Source organism: Bison bison, unplaced genomic scaffold (genome assembly GCF_000754665.1).
Source record: "Bison bison bison isolate TAMUID 2011002044 unplaced genomic scaffold, Bison_UMD1.0 scf7180017864508, whole genome shotgun sequence".
Lineage (NCBI taxonomy): Eukaryota > Metazoa > Chordata > Mammalia > Artiodactyla > Bovidae > Bison > Bison bison.
The window spans coordinates 4,267,101-4,284,142 of record NW_011495064.1 but is presented as its reverse complement, the minus strand read 5'-3'; the positions used below and the strand labels follow the sequence as shown (position 1 = coordinate 4,284,142).

Below are 17,042 nucleotides of genomic sequence, written 5' to 3'. Positions count from 1 at the left end.
ATTTTAAAAAATTTCAATAAAGGAAGGGAAGATGGATTCCAGCTCTGTTGGGAGGGTTTGCCAACTAGGTCCATGGCATCAGGAGCATGGATTCAGCTGCCAGAGCTGCCCTGCCCAGAGGAGCATGTGGTCCCCAGCTGTGGTGGTTGAATAACACCAGTAGGGGCACATCCTTTTGCTGGAGGAAACTGGAAATCCGAGCATTAAGCCCACGAGGCACACTTTCCTGGAAGGAGCGAGAAGCCACAGCCTTCTGATGTGAACAGGATCCTGGGGGAGGTAGTCAAGGAGACCGAGGACGTGAATCTCCTGCTGGTGAGAAGGGAGGATGCCAAAAAGTGGGGAATATTCCTTCCGGTCCACTTGCTTTGGGGAGTTAGAAAAAATTACATGTATGTTCTCTAAATGGGGAAAGCCATAGAGAGGTTAGGGGATATTCTCACAAAGAAGAGAGATCTCTGATGCTGTGAAATATAGAAAAACTCAGGGACTTTCCTGAAGGTAAGGCATGGCAAGAGCAGTCATTTCCCTCCACCAGACACACCTCTTTCAGAAGCGCCATCAGAGAACACAGTCATTGGGTTGCAACGGAAAGAGGAAATTGGAACAGCTTCACAAACATGGTGATACTAAAACTATCTCCTTTAAGGACTAGTTATTTGGAATTTAGTGAACTTGGTAACATATTTTGCAAACCAAACTTATTATGAGGCTTTAAGAATCATTTCAGTGTCAAATTTTGAACTGAAAATGAAAAGTTTGTATCAGCTGCAGCCATATTCAATCAGTGTTGAACTCTTCACCTTCCAAATACTGTTCTTCCTGCCTTTCACTATGTTACACCCTCATGAGGAACCAGAAGAGGGGTTTTCTGAAAATACTCTGTCAGCCCCAACTGAAGACCCCAAGAAGGAAGAAAAAAAAGGAGGGGCAGAGGGTGGAAAGTTGGATATCTGGCACTCTGGTCCATAGCTGTCTGGGACCATGTACCCCTGGTCTCACCAACCTTAAATGGTTGGTTATAGTGGATTTGATATTTTATTTTTTAATTTTATATTTCATTATTTATTTTTAATATAAATTTATTTAAATTGGAGGCTAATTACTTTACAATATTGTAGTGGTTTTGCCATACACTGACATGAATCCGCCATGGGTATACACGTGTTCCTCATCCTGAACCCCCCACCCACCTCCCTCCCCATCCCATCCCTCTGGGTAATCCCAGTGCACCAGCCCTGAGCACCCTGTATCATGCATCGAACCTGGACTGGAGATACATTTCACATATGATAATATACATGTTTCAATGCCATTTTCCCAAATCATTCCACCCTCACCCTCTCCCACAGAGTCCAAAAGACTGTTTTATACATCTGTGTCTCTTTTGCTGCCTCACATATAGGGTTATCATTACCATCTTTCTAAATTCCATATATATGCGTTAGTATACTGTATTGGGATTTGATATTTTAAAACAAAATTTTGTCAAGTGATGTCCTGTTGGAGTTGTAACCTACAATTCATTTCTTTAATTAGTCCTTCGAAGAAAGCACCATAATTTTTTTTTAATGGTCTCATTTAGTGCAATGGTGTGAAGATATGCTAAAGAACCACCAAAGGGAGGTGGTACATTTAGAAAGTGAGTGAGAAAGACAGAGAATGAAATCATGGTTGCCAGGGGGCAGGGGAAGGATTCAAAGAAGGGATAGTTAGGGAGTTTGGGATGGACATGTACACATTGCTGTACTTAAAATGGATAGCCAACAAGCATCTACTGTATAGCACAGAGAACTCTGGTCACTCAAGCCTAGACGGGAGGGGAGTTTGGGGATGAAAATGGATACATGTGTATGTCCGGCTGAGTCCCTTCGCTGTTCACCTGAAACTATCACAACATTGTAATTGGCTATAACCAATACAAAATAAAAAGTTTTTTTTTTTTTTTAAAGAACCATCTGCTCCAAACGTATGAACATCATACAAAGTAAAGATATCTTAGGAAAAAAAAGAGCGGGTAAGAAAGAGCTTCTAATGAGAAGGATCTACCAGAAGGAAATCCCCGTGTAGACACAAAATCAGACCTACGCCTTTATTCTGTGTGCTCACAGCTGCCAGCTCCGATTATGGAAACAGAGACAGATTAGGCTCTGAACTTAGCAGGCTGGATGCGACCTCTGCTTAGGAGAATTAGATGCTGTCTCTTGCTAGCAGAGAGGCAGCCAGAGCAACAAAACAGTGGAAATTACAAAGGGGGACAACAGGGTCGATGAATGTCTCTGCCGTGTAAAGACCCAGAAGCTGGGGTAGGTCACTAGCAGTGGAGAGTTTTAAATAAGGCCTGGGGCAGTACTAAGGTAGAAAATAATGAAAGGCTTTAATTTTAATTCTAAAATAGTGATCGATAATCTTGAGTTTAATGAAGATGGTCGATACCTAGACCCATGTATCTATATTCCTTTATTAGGTACTATAATTTGGATATCAAATTGTTTGAGTAGGATTTTGAGATGAACAAAAAACAGTGCTATTATTTAAAAATGAAATATTCATCTAGAAAAAGGATTGTAACATCTATTTTCAACAATCATACCTAATAAAAGCTTTTCTGTGGAACTACACGCCCTCAAAGAGTCTTGCTGGGCATCCCCTAGTATTTGTTCATCTGTTCATTCTTCGAATTGTCCTTGGGTACATCTTGCAGGCTGGACTCTGGCACCCAGGATATAGAAGTAGATCCTGGCCCCTGCTTTCAAAGACTCATGTCCAGTAAGAGTGATGACCATTAAAGTACATGGCCCAAGACAAGGCAACAGTCTCATAATGAAAATGTTTACAGGAGGCAGTGGGATCACCTCACCATAGAGGACTGGAGTCCCAGAACATCACACAGGAGTGGTGGGATGCTTGCCTTTGATATCGGAATTCCCCAGGCAGCCAAGGGCAAGAGTAGCATTCCAGGGAGGGAATACTTAGCCTATGCAGAGGCACAGGGCTTTGAAAAAGCACAGCATGGGGAAAAAACTACAAGTTTATAAATTTAGTATGGTTAGTGTGCAGAGGGCTTTTGGGAGGATAGTTGGGGAGTAGCTAGGGGAAAAGTAAGACCAGGTAGGTAGGCTTGGTTCAGGTCAACAAGAAGGTAAGCTAGGTTAAGAGGAGGCATTTCAGGGAGGAGGGAGCTTTAGTGCGGGAGGGACAAGAGCAGATTTGCCTGTGAGGAAGATTCTTCTGCCCAGCCCTCAGGGTAGATGGCTGGACAGCAGGGCAGGAGGAAGCCTCCTGACCTACGGAAGCACATGTGCAGCAGTGCTGAGAAATATTTGCAAGCTGTTTATAGAATATGTCTGTCTTTAAATAAATCCACTTCTTACCTATGACTCTGTCTCTCACTGAATTCTTTCTGCAATGAGACATCAAGAACCTGAGCTTCATTATGTCCTGAGACCAGGAGTGTGGTCTCAGTTAAAAGACAGTGGGTTCAAGTTCCAGTCTGGGTTGTGTGGTTTCAGATCTGGGTGGTGAAGGGAGTCCAGGGTAGTTGACTGAGCAAGGACCCCAGACTGAGCAAGACCCCAGCGGGGTACAGATCTATTAGGGGAACTACTGACTGAAACTGCCTGCCCTGGCTAGGCACCATAGTAGTTATCTCAAGCAGGAGGTCCTGGTAAGGAATGTGGAACTAACAAGCTTACCATCAACTGGAAGAATTCAGGGAAGGTCAAAAGGAGAGAGGAGACTCCAGTCCACATGTCCTACCAATCTCCCAGAATCCTATTGGCTGGAATCCATCTTGGCTGAGTAACGTGTGCACCACCAGGAAGGACCCTGAATCAGAATGACTGGCCAGATACAACCCGGAAACTAATCCCATCACCATAAAACCAAGACTGGGAGCCACATGGCAGAGTAGTCCTCCTGGGTTCCCTTGCCCTGCTGCTCTCCACAGAGATGCCCCTTCCTGATAAAGTCTCTTGCTTTGTCAGCACATGTGTCTCCTTGGACAATTCATTTCCAAGTGTTAGACAAGACCCCACTCTTGGGTTCTGGAAGAGGTCCCTCTTCCTGCAACAGACATACTGGGCAGATCAGTGTAGGACAAGGAGGGACTCTGACGTCAGTGGGAGGGATCCAGGCTTCCACAAGCCCAGAGGTGGGGAAAGCAGCACAGTGAGAGAATGTCTGGTGGTTTCTGTCTATGAAGCACAGGTGAAGCCACGGGGATATGGAAGGTTGGCACCCAAAGATGGCCCAACCTGTGCTCAAGGTCACCTCCAAGGTCATGGCTCTGACCCCAACTCTGATGTTCCTTGTTGGTCCCAGGGACTTGGGTTCTTGCCTACTCTCCAGGTCTCAGCTTTTTCTCACTGATTTTGCTTTAATCCACCTTTCCAGCTTTTATTGATCCTGTTGCCTCAGATAAAAATGTGTTCACTCCACCGCTGCCCCAGGAAACTACCACCCACCCACACTCACCAGGGCATGGGTAAGCCAGGAGCTGCACCTTCCTCTCACCCGCCATGGGGAGAGGCAGCGGCTGATTGGTCCCAGGTGCAACTGAATCTAACCTGAGCTTTCTAGGAAGATTGCATCTTGGAAGGCCTTGAATCCTTACCAATGAAAGGAAAGTAATTCCTTCAGATTTATGACAGGATTGAATGCTTTTCTGAAAGGTCAGTAAAATACATAATGTTGAATTTGAGATTAGAATCAGATAGACAAACAGCCAGCAGATAAAAGGTGTGATGTGGCAGGAACCATCATCCTAGACCTGCATTTTAGCAGGAAATCCTCACTTTTGCTTTTCTCTTCAAGCCTTTAGAGATCATGGATCTCAACTCAGAAGCAGATGAAAAGTGCAAAGACATAAATTAAATTCAGAAAGTAAGAAGTTGGGTCCACTTACGCTTTTGAATCCTCCTGAATTGGGGGTGAGTTAATATGAGAGCAAGAGAGAGTATATTTGTTTTGGCTGATCTTAATGAGTGCACTCCGAGGGCAAAATTCCTGTAATAATACCAAAAGAGTTCATTCAATTTAAATCAGAAATATCCACAATTCAGATGTGATTTTATTTTGCTAGTACAGCCCATTGTAATAGCTACCAGCCATTTTCCTATTCTGGTGACACTTAAGAGAGTGGTTTGAATGCAGAGTCTAACTTGGTAATTTTATGCTGAATAAAAGTCATCATTGAATCCTTTCTGTCATTTTTCCACATTCTGGATCATTTGTCAAGTTCACCCCGCTAAGATGCGTGTGTGCATGCACAAACACACACTATTTCATAGAACTATCTTCCTTTCCATCTTAACTTCAGCCTTGGCCATCTCCTTTCTGGACTTATAAATTGTCACCACCACCTGATGCTCAAAGTCCCACTGTCAGCCCCTGGGTCTCCCAGAATTCCTATCAGAATTGTCCTTGGCATCTATCTTCCATACCATGTTATCTAGTCTCTATGGCCCTGCTGCCCTGTGGATAATTTCTGAGGTCCTTCCTGGGCTCCGAGGCTCTTCCTCAGGGACCCTGGGTCACCTAGAACCCATTCAGGGGCATCTCTTCCAATGACCCTGTATCTGCTTTCTCCTCTCTTGCCTGGTAGAAGTCCCCAGAGCAGGGCCACCTGGCAGAGATGCTTCCCACCCACTTCCAGCCTTCTTCACTATCATCCAAACAGCCCCAGAAGAGTCCATCATCCCTCAGGGGTTTTCCTGGATTGATGAGAAGGTGCCTTTCTCCCTCTTGATCTATCGGATTGGATACAGCACTCCAGGGGACCTGGGCTCTGATGGCCTTCACTCATCCATCCTAAATTTCATCCCTTCATCCTAAAATTCACTCACCATGACCCCTTCCCTGATGGACATACCTCAGTTACAGTCAGGAATTGACAAGATATTTTAATTCTGTTTACTAGGCAGTTGGGCACAGATATTTAGAGAGCAGGCCATAAAACCAGACTTCCTGGGTTCAAATGCCTGTGACACCGCCACCCTGGGTATGACTTCACTTCTCCACTTCTGGCTTCTTATATACAAATGGGGATATGCGTATGTACCTCACAGTGTTCTCAGCATCCAACTGTTCACTGTGTGTGAAGCACTTGGGTTTGTACCCATGCCACATAGAAAGTGCTGAATACAGTCAGCACGACAGTATTTGCTTGCCAATACATTTTCCAGGCATATTACGTGGGCCATCAAAACAACATTATTTCCATTAGAAACATCACTTATGCAAGCGCTTTATAAAACCATGGTGAGAATGTGCTCATTATCCGCAGCAGTACCAGGGGTGCAAAGATGGAAGGACCCAGGCCCAGCCTTTAAGGATTTGGGAGATTGGAGAGGGATCTGGTGTGAGAGGAAGGCAGGACGGTGTGCAAGGGGATCTGGGGGCCTCAGCAGAAACAGGGTAGAGTCTTCAGGGGACAGGAGTTTATATGGAAGAAGATGGAGAGGGTGATCCAGGAAGGGTTAAAAACCTAGAAGCTTGAGAAACTCCACTGTGTTCAGGAAGCAGTGAGCCTTCCATGTGGCTGGGAGTCAAACTCACAGGGCAGGGGGGCAGGCTAAGGTTGGGCTGGGCTTTTCCTCGAGGTGGAAGAGGTGTGTGTGTATGTGTGTGTGTGTGTGTGTGTGTGTGTGTGTGTGTGTGCAGGGATGGAGCAGGGGCAGGTGGCACATCAGGTAGGCAAGTGACCTCATCATTGTAACCTGATATTTTTTCTAAAACTTTTAGGAAAAATACATAGGGAGGAGCAGTAGGGAGACAGAGTGGGGCTGTGAGAAACTGGGGAGGCTTTTGACGAAGCCAGAACTGGAGCAAGCCTCCCCAGTCCCCCATTGTGGAACAAGAGCCCCAGAGACCATCTGATGGGGGAGTTAGGAGAGCACTGTGACTTAGCAAGGGCGGACTTCGAGTCGCCCAGTGGACGGAACTCTAACCACAGGAGCTGGATGTGCAGGGGAAATAGATACAGCCAGAGCAGGAGAGAGCCAGGCACTGCACCCGAGAAAGGCAGGGGTCAAGGAAGCCACTTTCTGCCTAAAGAAAAAGTGCTTTTCTAATGAAAGTCTACTTACTCTCCGGTTGTTACACTTTAAAACTGTGTAGAATTTATCGTCAGCCATATCTTGATTTGGAAGTGCAATAACAATGGCGGGGACATAGAAGTCAAATCCTTTGGGGATCACAATTTTGGCAAACACATAATCTCCAACCTGTAGATGAGAACATCTTTGAGAGCAAATATTCAGCTTATGGATCTTAGAGACAATAGTAAATAAGCTTGTTTGAAAACTCTCCAAGATGCTAGCTGATGCTAGGATTCAAACACATTTTTTTTCTTAGTTGGAAAGAGTTATAGTTCCAACATTCTTTGGGTTCATAGGGCCCTGGCTGGAATTTTGTGATTAGTTTGGGGAAGCCACATTCAGCAGGGCTTCACCTGCCAAGGGTCTCAGGGACAGCCAGCGAGGTGGCGAGGGGTCTGGAAACCAACTCTTACAATGACTGGTTGAAGGAACCAGGACTCTTTGACACAAGAATGAGTTTGAATGGAGGAAAGGAGTGTGTTTGTTTAATGTGGCTCTGAATCTCACACCTGAAATCCATGGGGAAAAGTCACAGAGAGAGAACTTCCAGGAGAAACAAAGTCTGGTGAAGGGACACACAAAGTTTTGGGCATCAGTCAGATAGAGGGGATTCATGGTCGGGGGAAAGTGCCCTGATGTGCCTTTGGGTCTGCCCAGGAGATGCGGGAACAGACAACCCACGTGAATCCTCTGAGTGCCCCTCAGTGCTTTTTTTCCTCCAGGCTCATATTATTTAAGAAACAGCAGCAGTGGAACTCTGCAGAGGCCTTCTCTCTACTCTGGCCTTGGTGCTGGAATAAGGATAATACAGGAGAATTGGCAGACACAGCACGGCTCTGATGAATTTATAAGTAGATGAGAACACATCAGCCCGGCTCACCCCTGGGATGCACATTTAGGGGTAACTGCATTATGGCATCAAGGTCTGGCATCAACTGACTTATGGTGTCAAGGCAGGTGCTACCTCTGGTCTTTTTATTCAATCTGTTTTAGCATGATTTCCTGCAGTGAAAGCTTCCAAGCTCTAGCAGTTACAGCAACTCCCTTCCCCCACCCATCTATTGTCTGTAAAGCAACAAAGGCCTCAAGGGACATGCGAGCACGTCTGAGCTATTTAAATAGGGCATTGGCAGATAAGGGTCAAGAGCAAAGAAATTGGTAAGCAAGAGGTCACAGGAACAGGGGCTGCTGCTGTCCAAAGCTCTAGGAAAGGTGAAAAGGGGCCCAGGAACAGCTAGCTGGAGCAGGTACCTGGAGCAGTGGGCAGGGCATGGCGCCCCCCACCGGCGTGATGAACGAGATGGGCACAACCTTGGTGTCTCCATACCTGAAGCCCACAAGTGCATGGGTGGGGTTCACACACCTCTTCACAACTCCTATAAGGAATCAAATTATTGAAATAAAATATAAAGACAATGCCTGTTCCCTTAGGCTTGCCCCATCTCTTGGGTTTGCTAAATTATAACACTTTGCCTGCTGAAATCAGCGAGCCCCTTGATTTCTCCACTGCATAATGCTGGGTTCTGTGTGATGCCTGCTAGGGTTAACCAGCTCAGACAGCAGTGCCGTGCTGTGGTCTGGAGCTGAGCTGGGAAGCTGAGAGAACACACGTGGGAGCTTGTTCAACCAGTATTCCCAGAAGCCATCCTGATGGGAACACTGATCCTAGAAATACCTTCTCCCTGGAGGCTTCCTACCATCTTATTTATTTATTTCAGCCATATTTCCTTCTATAATATACTTGGAGACAGAAAATCATTATTGTTAAATTGAGAAAGTGAAAGGAAATATGAATTCCCATCCTCAGCTTCTCATCTGATATTACACACCCCACAGCTTCCCTAAAATGTATAATCAAAAAACGAAGGAAAAAAAAAAGTAAGTTTTCTTGTCTTTTAGTTATATGGGGAGATTATTATAACAGGAAAAGAATGTATCAGTGTTAAGGTTCATGTATTTTGTTATTTATCCTAGGTGAAATTAATTTTCCCATTGCAAAGGGATTATTAATATTAGGGAGAGGTTTTTGACAGGGACACTTCCCCAGCAGTAACAGCTTCACTTGGACCCCCTTATCCTGAGACAGAAATGTGCTCGCCCCCATGCTGGGCTCCAACAGCCTGAGTGCCTTGGGTTTCTTCCCCACTCTAGCTTACTCGTTGGCCTTGGTGAAGTCTTAGGTACTGCTGCTGCTGCTAAGTCACTTCAGTCGTATCCGACTCTGTGCGACCCCATAGACTGCAGCCCACCAGGCTCCGACGTCCCTGGGATTCTCCAGGCAAGAACACTGAAGTGGGTTGCCATTTCCTTCTCCAATGCATAAAAGTCAAAGTGAAGTTGCTCAGTCGTGTCAGACTTTTAGTGACCTCATGGACTGCAGCCTACCAGGCTCCTCTGTCCATGGGATTTTCCAGGCAAGAGTACTAGAGTGGGTTGCCCTTGCCTTTTCCAGTCTTAGGTCCTTCCAAGTGGCAAAGAAACAGCTGCTAGCTTTCATCTTGAGTCCACGTATCTTGTTTCAGTTATTTATTTATAAAGGATCTAATCCTTTTATTTTATATTGGCCACACTGTGAAGCTTACGGAATCTTAGTTCCTCTACCAGGCATCCAACCCATGTCCCCTGCAGTAGAGGCGCTGAGTCTTAACCACTGGATCGCCAGGGAAGTTCCCCATGTTTCTTGTTTTAAATGGCCAAAAAAAGGGAAAGCTTAAAAACAAAACAACTGCCCTCCCCCTGCCACACACACACAAGAAAACCAGCTTTATGTTATCTATTTTCTTATTGGACTAAGATGTTTGGGTGGTTTTTGAAGTACTATTTACACATTTTTTTTACCATAAACTGACTCTACCCTTTTCATCAGGAAAACAAACACTACTTTTTATAAAGAATTCCTACTATGAAAACAAAGAGCCACTGTGAGGTGAGAAGAATCCTTCTATGCCCAGCATATGCGTGCCCCGCCACAAGCGCCAGCCAGTGCCACAGAGCAGGGCTGAGGGTCCAAGCGCCAAGATGACCTCAATGGCCAGGGTGACCCTCCTCGAATTCTTAGCCTTTGGGACTGTGTAGAATCCAGTCTTAAAACTGGGGTGCAGTTTTTCGGGTGTCTGCCTGAGTTGAGCAGCTGTGCAGCTGCATGGCCCATGGAGTCTACACCATGCATTAGCTTTTTTTTACATAAAAAGGCTTCCTGCCCCTGATCTAGATCATTAGACCTAGACATTTGGTATGTTTCTACCATCTCTTTTTTGTTTCAATCTCTTCATTCGTGGGTTTTTGTTCACCTCCAGAAATCAGTGCAGTTTCTTCCCAATTAACTGTAGAGCCAGCCTCATGGTGTTGACACCTGGCTGGCTGTTAATCAGGCCAGAGGACCCAGAGCTGCTGGCCTGTCTGGTTATGGCTCAGCCTCTGCACTAACTCCTTCTCTACCTCATTAAGGAGTTGCTGCCATTTCCAGGTCCTGATTCTAGATCGGCTTCCTATTCTGGGATGCCGTTATGCTCCAGTTTCCTTCTGCCCTCAGCCCCAGAGAGGTGAGAAGGCATCTCCCAGGGCCATTTGGGGCTCTGGCTCTGGAGGTTGGACCAGAACCACCTCCATGGCTTTCTGTCTTCCTCCTACTGGAGGCTCTGGGATCCCCATCTTCCTGGGTATGAGTCAGCTTCCCTACCTCTGCTGGGGAATTCTCCTATACCCAGGTGGGGGGAGAAGGGGGTGCCCCCCAGTTGAGACCCTCAGTGAAAACACTGCTCATGCCCAAAGGTCAGAGGAATGAAGAAACAGTTTAAGTAGACAGCATGGGTCAGTTCATTTAGCAAAAGAAAGCAGGGGTTGTTTTCAATCTTCATTCCAAACAGGAATTTCTTAGGCTGGAGTGCAGATTTTTTTACCTCTGGCTATAAGAACCTTCTGATATTCACAGCTGGGCTGGGATTCCGTTTCCTGGAAGAGGCATCTGTTCTGCTCAACTGGAAACGTGCCTTCCACTTGCCCCTCCTCCACTGACTTCCAGCCTACACATCTAGTCATCATAGTCTCTTCTTCCTTTAGTCTCAGAGGTTTCCTCTATAGCTCACTGTGCTGGTTTTGCCTTTTTGAATTGCTCTTAAACTTTTAAAACTACTGTTAAAGTTTTTAAACTTCCAGCAGTGTTCTATACCCCCAGGTGAGGACCCCAGGTGAGTTGTTTATATCTCCCAAGAAGCGGTAATAGAAAAACTCCATAGGTAATTAACACTTTCCAATTTCAAAATGCTGCACATTATCAAATTTAATCGACATCACTATCTTATGGGGATTTTCATTGTTTAAATCCCATTTGGAGAGAGAAGGAAACAAGCTCAGAATACTTCAGTGATGCCTGTCAGCTGGCTGGTAGAGGCAAGAAACAGATTTCAAAAAAAAAAAAATTAGGATTTTTCTGGTCCTAAATCATTACACCTGAGAAAGTATTCTGTTTCCCACCCCCAGCCTTTTTTTTTTTTTTTCCTGTTGTAACTTGTTCTGATGGCATAGTGCAGAAATCTTGCAACCCAGACTTTTCATCATTGAGGATTTCCTGAGATAAAATGCTGCTTTTTACTGAACAACAGGAAAGATGACACAGTTCCTACAAATAATGATTAAAATAAAGTTCTGAAATGTGTCCGCCTTCCTGATTTTCAGCATCTGGATGAACCAGGCTATCAGCTTGTCACTTCTGTTCTGCACAACACAGTCTGACCTCCACTAGCTAATCCACACTGATCCCTGGAGCAGAGGTGGTTGTTGTTGTTCAGTCACTTAGTCGTGTCCGACTATTTGTGACCCCAGGGACTGCAGCATGCCAGGCTTCCCTGTTCTTCACTACCTCCTGGAGTTTGCTTAAACTCATGTTCATTGAGTCAGTGATACTATCCAACCATCTAGTCCTCTGCCACCCCCTTTTCCTCCTGCCCTCAATCTTTCCCAGCATCAAGGTCTTTTCCAATGAGTCAGCTCTTTGCATCAGCTGGCCAAAGTACTGGAGCTTCAGCATCAATTCTTCCAATGAATATTCTATGAATAAAGGACTGATTTCCTTTAGGATTGACTGGTTTGATCTCCTTGCTGTCCAAGGGACTCTCAAGAGTCTTCTCCAACACCACAATTTGAAAGCATCAATTCTTTGGAACAGAGGTAGCCAAATGGAAATCCCTGCCCTGATTCCCAAGGGTGGCAGCAAGAACTGAGCCAGCTTTGCTCCTGCACAGACCTGGCCTTAAGCAAAGGATGCTTTGATCCAATTGCTCTGAAGCTGCCTTCTGCTTAGCTGTTTTTCTCTAGAAACATTTATGAGGCTTTGAACAAATATTATCTATCAGAAAGGAGTCACCAATGAAGACCATGCCTGTGCTCCTCAAAATTCTATCTGGCCTTCCTTTTTGGAAGGGGTAAAAAAATTCAAATACAATATCCTAGTTGTTAGTTCTACACATATGTCTACTAGAAACCCAAATTCCTATTTAAGTATTTTTCCCACTTAAAAAGCAGATTTAATTAAATGTAATAAATAATTTTTTTTAAATGGTGACTGGGAGTAGGATTGACTACACTTCAAGGTATAATCTTTTCGATTGACATCTCTTCTTCTGGGTTCTTTAAGCTCTCTTTCCCCATAGGCTTTTACATGATTTCAGTGAGTACTTCTGTGCTGACGTGTCAAAAATTTCTGTCTCTGGACAGATTTCCTCTCCAGACTCTAGATCCATATCTCCAACTGCGTCTCTGACAGCGTTAGTGTCTCATGGTGCATCTACGATTCATCATGTCCCAGACACATTTGCCTCTTCCTCTAAGGAAGAGGATGTCATAGGCATTCCATTCTCAGGGCTTCTAGTGAAGCCCTGGTCTTCCCTTGCTAGGACTCTCTCCCACAGATAATCTCATGGCCCCTTTTAATTAATTTATTTTTAAATTTTATTTTTTAAATTTTTTGGCTGTGCCACACACTATGTGGGAACTTAGCTTCCTGACCAGGGTTCAAATCTATGCCCCCTACAGTGGAAGCCTGGAGTCTTAACTGATGGACTACCAGGAAATCCCTTCTTGCTTCTTTTGAAAGTCCTGATTAATATATCACCTTACCCATAAGCTCTTCATCGACCACCATACTTAGAATTGCAACCTTCACCTTTGATGTGCTCAATTCTCTTCGTGGCTCCATTTTCCTTCATAGCCCTGGATCTGACACACTACATATTTTACTTATTCAGCTGCTGTCTGACTCCCCCACTAGCATGTAAGCTCCATAAAGACAAGAATTTTCTTCTGTTTGCTTACTGTGTTAGACCAGCACTTTAGGAATATTACATACATGGAACATAGTAAATATGTAATAAAAAACTTGTTTACTAAACAAATGAAAGATTAACGTAAGTTTTTCTGGCGATTACTTCTCCACAAATATGGGTAGAAATCTCATCATCCTTTCATTTTAGAAGTGGAATACCTTAGTACGGCTTATGAGGTGTCAAAGTGATAGGGAAAGCACAGTTTGAGAACTTCTGGTCCCTGATATCGTATTACTTAACAAAGGAATTTTACAAAGTAAAATATCTACCTACCTGGAAAATAAAAGCCATTTTCATCACATCTTGCAATAACCTTCTGGCCTCTGAGTGGATCCAATTTTTTCGATTTGTTTTTCTTTGTTGGAGTTCCTTGAATTTTCTGTTGCTAAAAAATAAATAAATAAAATATTAATAATCACAGGAACAAGATAGTTTGTTATTCTCTGATGAGAACTATGTCACTGAAGAATTACAGAACACGCACGTACTATATACTCACTCTGGAGGACTCTCTGTTGTGGAACAGGCTTTTAAACTTGGACAGACATGGGGAACTGCTGCACATAGAAAATGAGGCAGAATTTCCAGCCTAATCTAATCAAGTTAAAATGAAACCAAAAAAGGCAACCTTTCCAGAGCATTTAAACAGGACCTAGAGTCTTAAAACACAATATTTAATATAATTAATATATTAAACTAAAACACAATATTTAATATAATTTAATATAATTGTAACATTGTATAATATTGTGTAGTATTATATAATATTAATATTGTATAATATTGTGGAGTATTATATAATATTAATATTGTATAATATTATACAAGCCAAAATGCAACATACAAAAGAGCACACAAACATGATCAATTCTCAAGGTAAAAGGCAATCGACAGACCACAGAATTGAGATGACTCAGGCATTGGAATAATCAGATAAAGACTTTAAATTAGCAGTCACAACCGTAGCATGAGTGCCAAGTCACTTCAGTCGTGTCCAGTTCTTTGCAGTGCTATGGACCATGGCCCACCAGGCTCCTCTGTCTATGGGATTCTCCAGGCAAGAATACTGGAGTGGGTTGCCTTCCCCTTCTCCAGAGGATCTTCCTGACCCAGGGCTGTGGGATGTGTTCAAGTTTTCGGACTCACACAGCTTCTAGCTTATGTGGCCACAGACAAAAACGGAAGATGACCAACACCCTTTTGATGTTCCCACCGAGTTGGATTTTGCTTGGGACCCTCCATTCTCATGGAATTTCTGGTTTTAGAAATGCAGTCAGTATATCAAAGAGGATGGCCCAACATCAATGGTAGATGGTGAATATCATCTGACTGTTCCTGAGCTTTCAACCAGAGGACACATCTAAGCACTCCTTTCCATGGCCGATCAGAATGACCTACTGCCAGTCTGAAATGGTCTCAAAGAGATGGGACTGGACCAGGGGACAGGAGAAATGGGACCAAGTGCTATCCAGGTGGTTGTGTGAGCTTGGGCAGTATGCTAACATTTCTGGGCTTCAGTTTCTGCGTGTGCAAAATAAGAGGACAAAATAAATGACCTCTAATGTCCTCTAATATCTGTCCACAAGAGTCTTAGCCTTAGGAGACTTTCTGAAGTACTGGAGAAACTGTCAGGTCACACGCGTACAAGGGCAGGAACACAAGCATGATACCCTGGCTTGTCGTTTCTACAACATAACGGAAAAGTCATGGTCAGAACTGTGACACGAGTAGCAGAGTTTTCCATCATAATTACCCCAAAGAGATGCCCACACCGCAGACTACACAAGAACTGTAGTCAGTTCCTTGATGGAAGACTCCATGTACAGTATGTTCTTGTTATTGATAGAATTCAAAATCTTGAAAATTCAGAATATGCCAAATTAAATCAGATGTCACATAAATACTTCACCTTTACATAAATTTAGTTTCCAAAGCCACACTACTTCACACCATCAGTGTTCATATCAAAGACCGATCAGCCAGGGAGACGGTGTTGGCCCCTGAGGCATGAGGCGGTCTTATCATCTCCAGACCAATAATAACCTATTATTTACAAAGGATTTCCATATTGATTCTAGAAAGCCATTTTTCTCCTTTAGATTTCATCAGTATAACAGACCAGTGGTTTATTAGAACCTATGCTTAGATTCATCTAAAACTCCTTTTCAAAATTCAAAATAAGAATAATCACATAATTTATTTGCCTAGCCTCTTTTTATCTCTAGATTCCAAATATTGATTCTCTCAACCAGAGAGCTTCTCTTAGCCAGAAGCTAACAAATATGATTGCTCTCTACAGTTCTACAGGTACAAATCTGTGAAGTCATTTGCCCAAAATCATCAGAGAGCTCTTTTTTACCTTCCTATAGTTGTCACTCACTTCCCAATGCATCTAATACAGAAAAACCACTCACTCTGTGAAGACCTTCCCTGCAAGGGTAATAGCAACGAATGGAAGTGATGCAGAGGGCTGCTCATGTTCATTTTAACACACTGAAAATGCTACCTAAGCAACCGCCTTTCTGGGACTTCCTTGGTGGTCCAGTGATTAAGACTCCACTCTTTCAAAGTAGGGGGCTTGGGTTCAATCCCCGGTCGGGGAACTAAGATCTCACATGCTGTGAGGCACTGCCAAACCCCTCCACCACCACCCCCCAAAAAAACCCTGCCTTTCTAAACAGACAAAAAGTATCATCCCTCCTTCACATCATTCCCACACCACACCTTGAGTTCACCTGAAAGGACCATTACAGCTACTACAGGGCTTTGCACACTCACATTCACTCTGCTCTTCTTTCCAACTGTTACTACTATTGGCAAGAACTCGCTCCTGGCTGTTTCTATAGCATGGAGCTGTATGGAAGGAACCTCTCACTGCACACTCAGTGATTCTTCCATATCCCTGCACAGGCAACTCAGCTATACCACAGATAGAGCAGAGAAGCCTCGGCAATGCAGACCTATGGGGGCCAGCTTTAATATATGTATTCATTCACAGAAATAGAGCACTGGTCTCTCAGGATGGTAGGACACCAGTCAGGGCAGCTAGATACCTCATCCATTCAGCCATAATGCCGATGGAACCTTTCCAGAGAGATGACATCCTGCTATTTTTGAATCTTGCCAAAGACTTCATGTTTTTTTAAAAATGTTTATTTATTTGGCTGCACAGAGTCTTAGTTGCAGCACACGGCTCAAACCCAGATCCCCTGCATTGGGAGCACGCAGTCTTAGCCACTGGACTACCAAAGACTTACTAAAGACTTTAGAGACATAGCCCATACTAGAGGGTGTTCCCTGACCTGCTCCTTTTCTGCCATAAGGCAACTAATCATATGCGCAAGCAGATCAGATCAGTCGATCAGTCGTGTCTGACTCTTTGTGACCCCATGAATCGCAGCACGCCAGGCCTCCCTGTCCATCACCAACTCCCGCAGTTCACTCAGACTCACATCCATGGAGTCAGTGATGCCATCCAGCCATCTCATCCTCTGTCATCCCCTTCTCCTCCTGCCCCCAATCCCTCCCAGCATCAGAGTCTTTTCCAATGAGTCAGCTCTTCTCATGAGGTGGCCAAAGTACTGGAGTTTCAGCTTTAGCATCATTCCTTCCAAAGAAATCC

General features: G+C 44.2%; 1 protein-coding gene across 4 annotated transcripts in view; it reads right to left on the bottom strand.

The window, feature by feature from the left end:
• Nucleotides 1-17,042, bottom strand: part of VWA3B (von Willebrand factor A domain containing 3B) — a 200,621-nt gene that overhangs the window by 4,860 nt on the left and 178,719 nt on the right. For all 4 annotated transcript variants that reach the window (XM_010829610.1, XM_010829609.1, XM_010829611.1 and 1 more), the window contains 4 exons: nt 13,694-13,805; nt 8,352-8,476; nt 7,089-7,226; nt 4,907-5,007 (listed from right to left, as the gene is read on the bottom strand). In XM_010829610.1, coding sequence (XP_010827912.1) covers nt 4,907-5,007; nt 7,089-7,226; nt 8,352-8,476; nt 13,694-13,805 — 476 coding nt within the window. The remainder of the gene's footprint in view (nt 1-4,906; nt 5,008-7,088; nt 7,227-8,351; nt 8,477-13,693; nt 13,806-17,042) is intronic.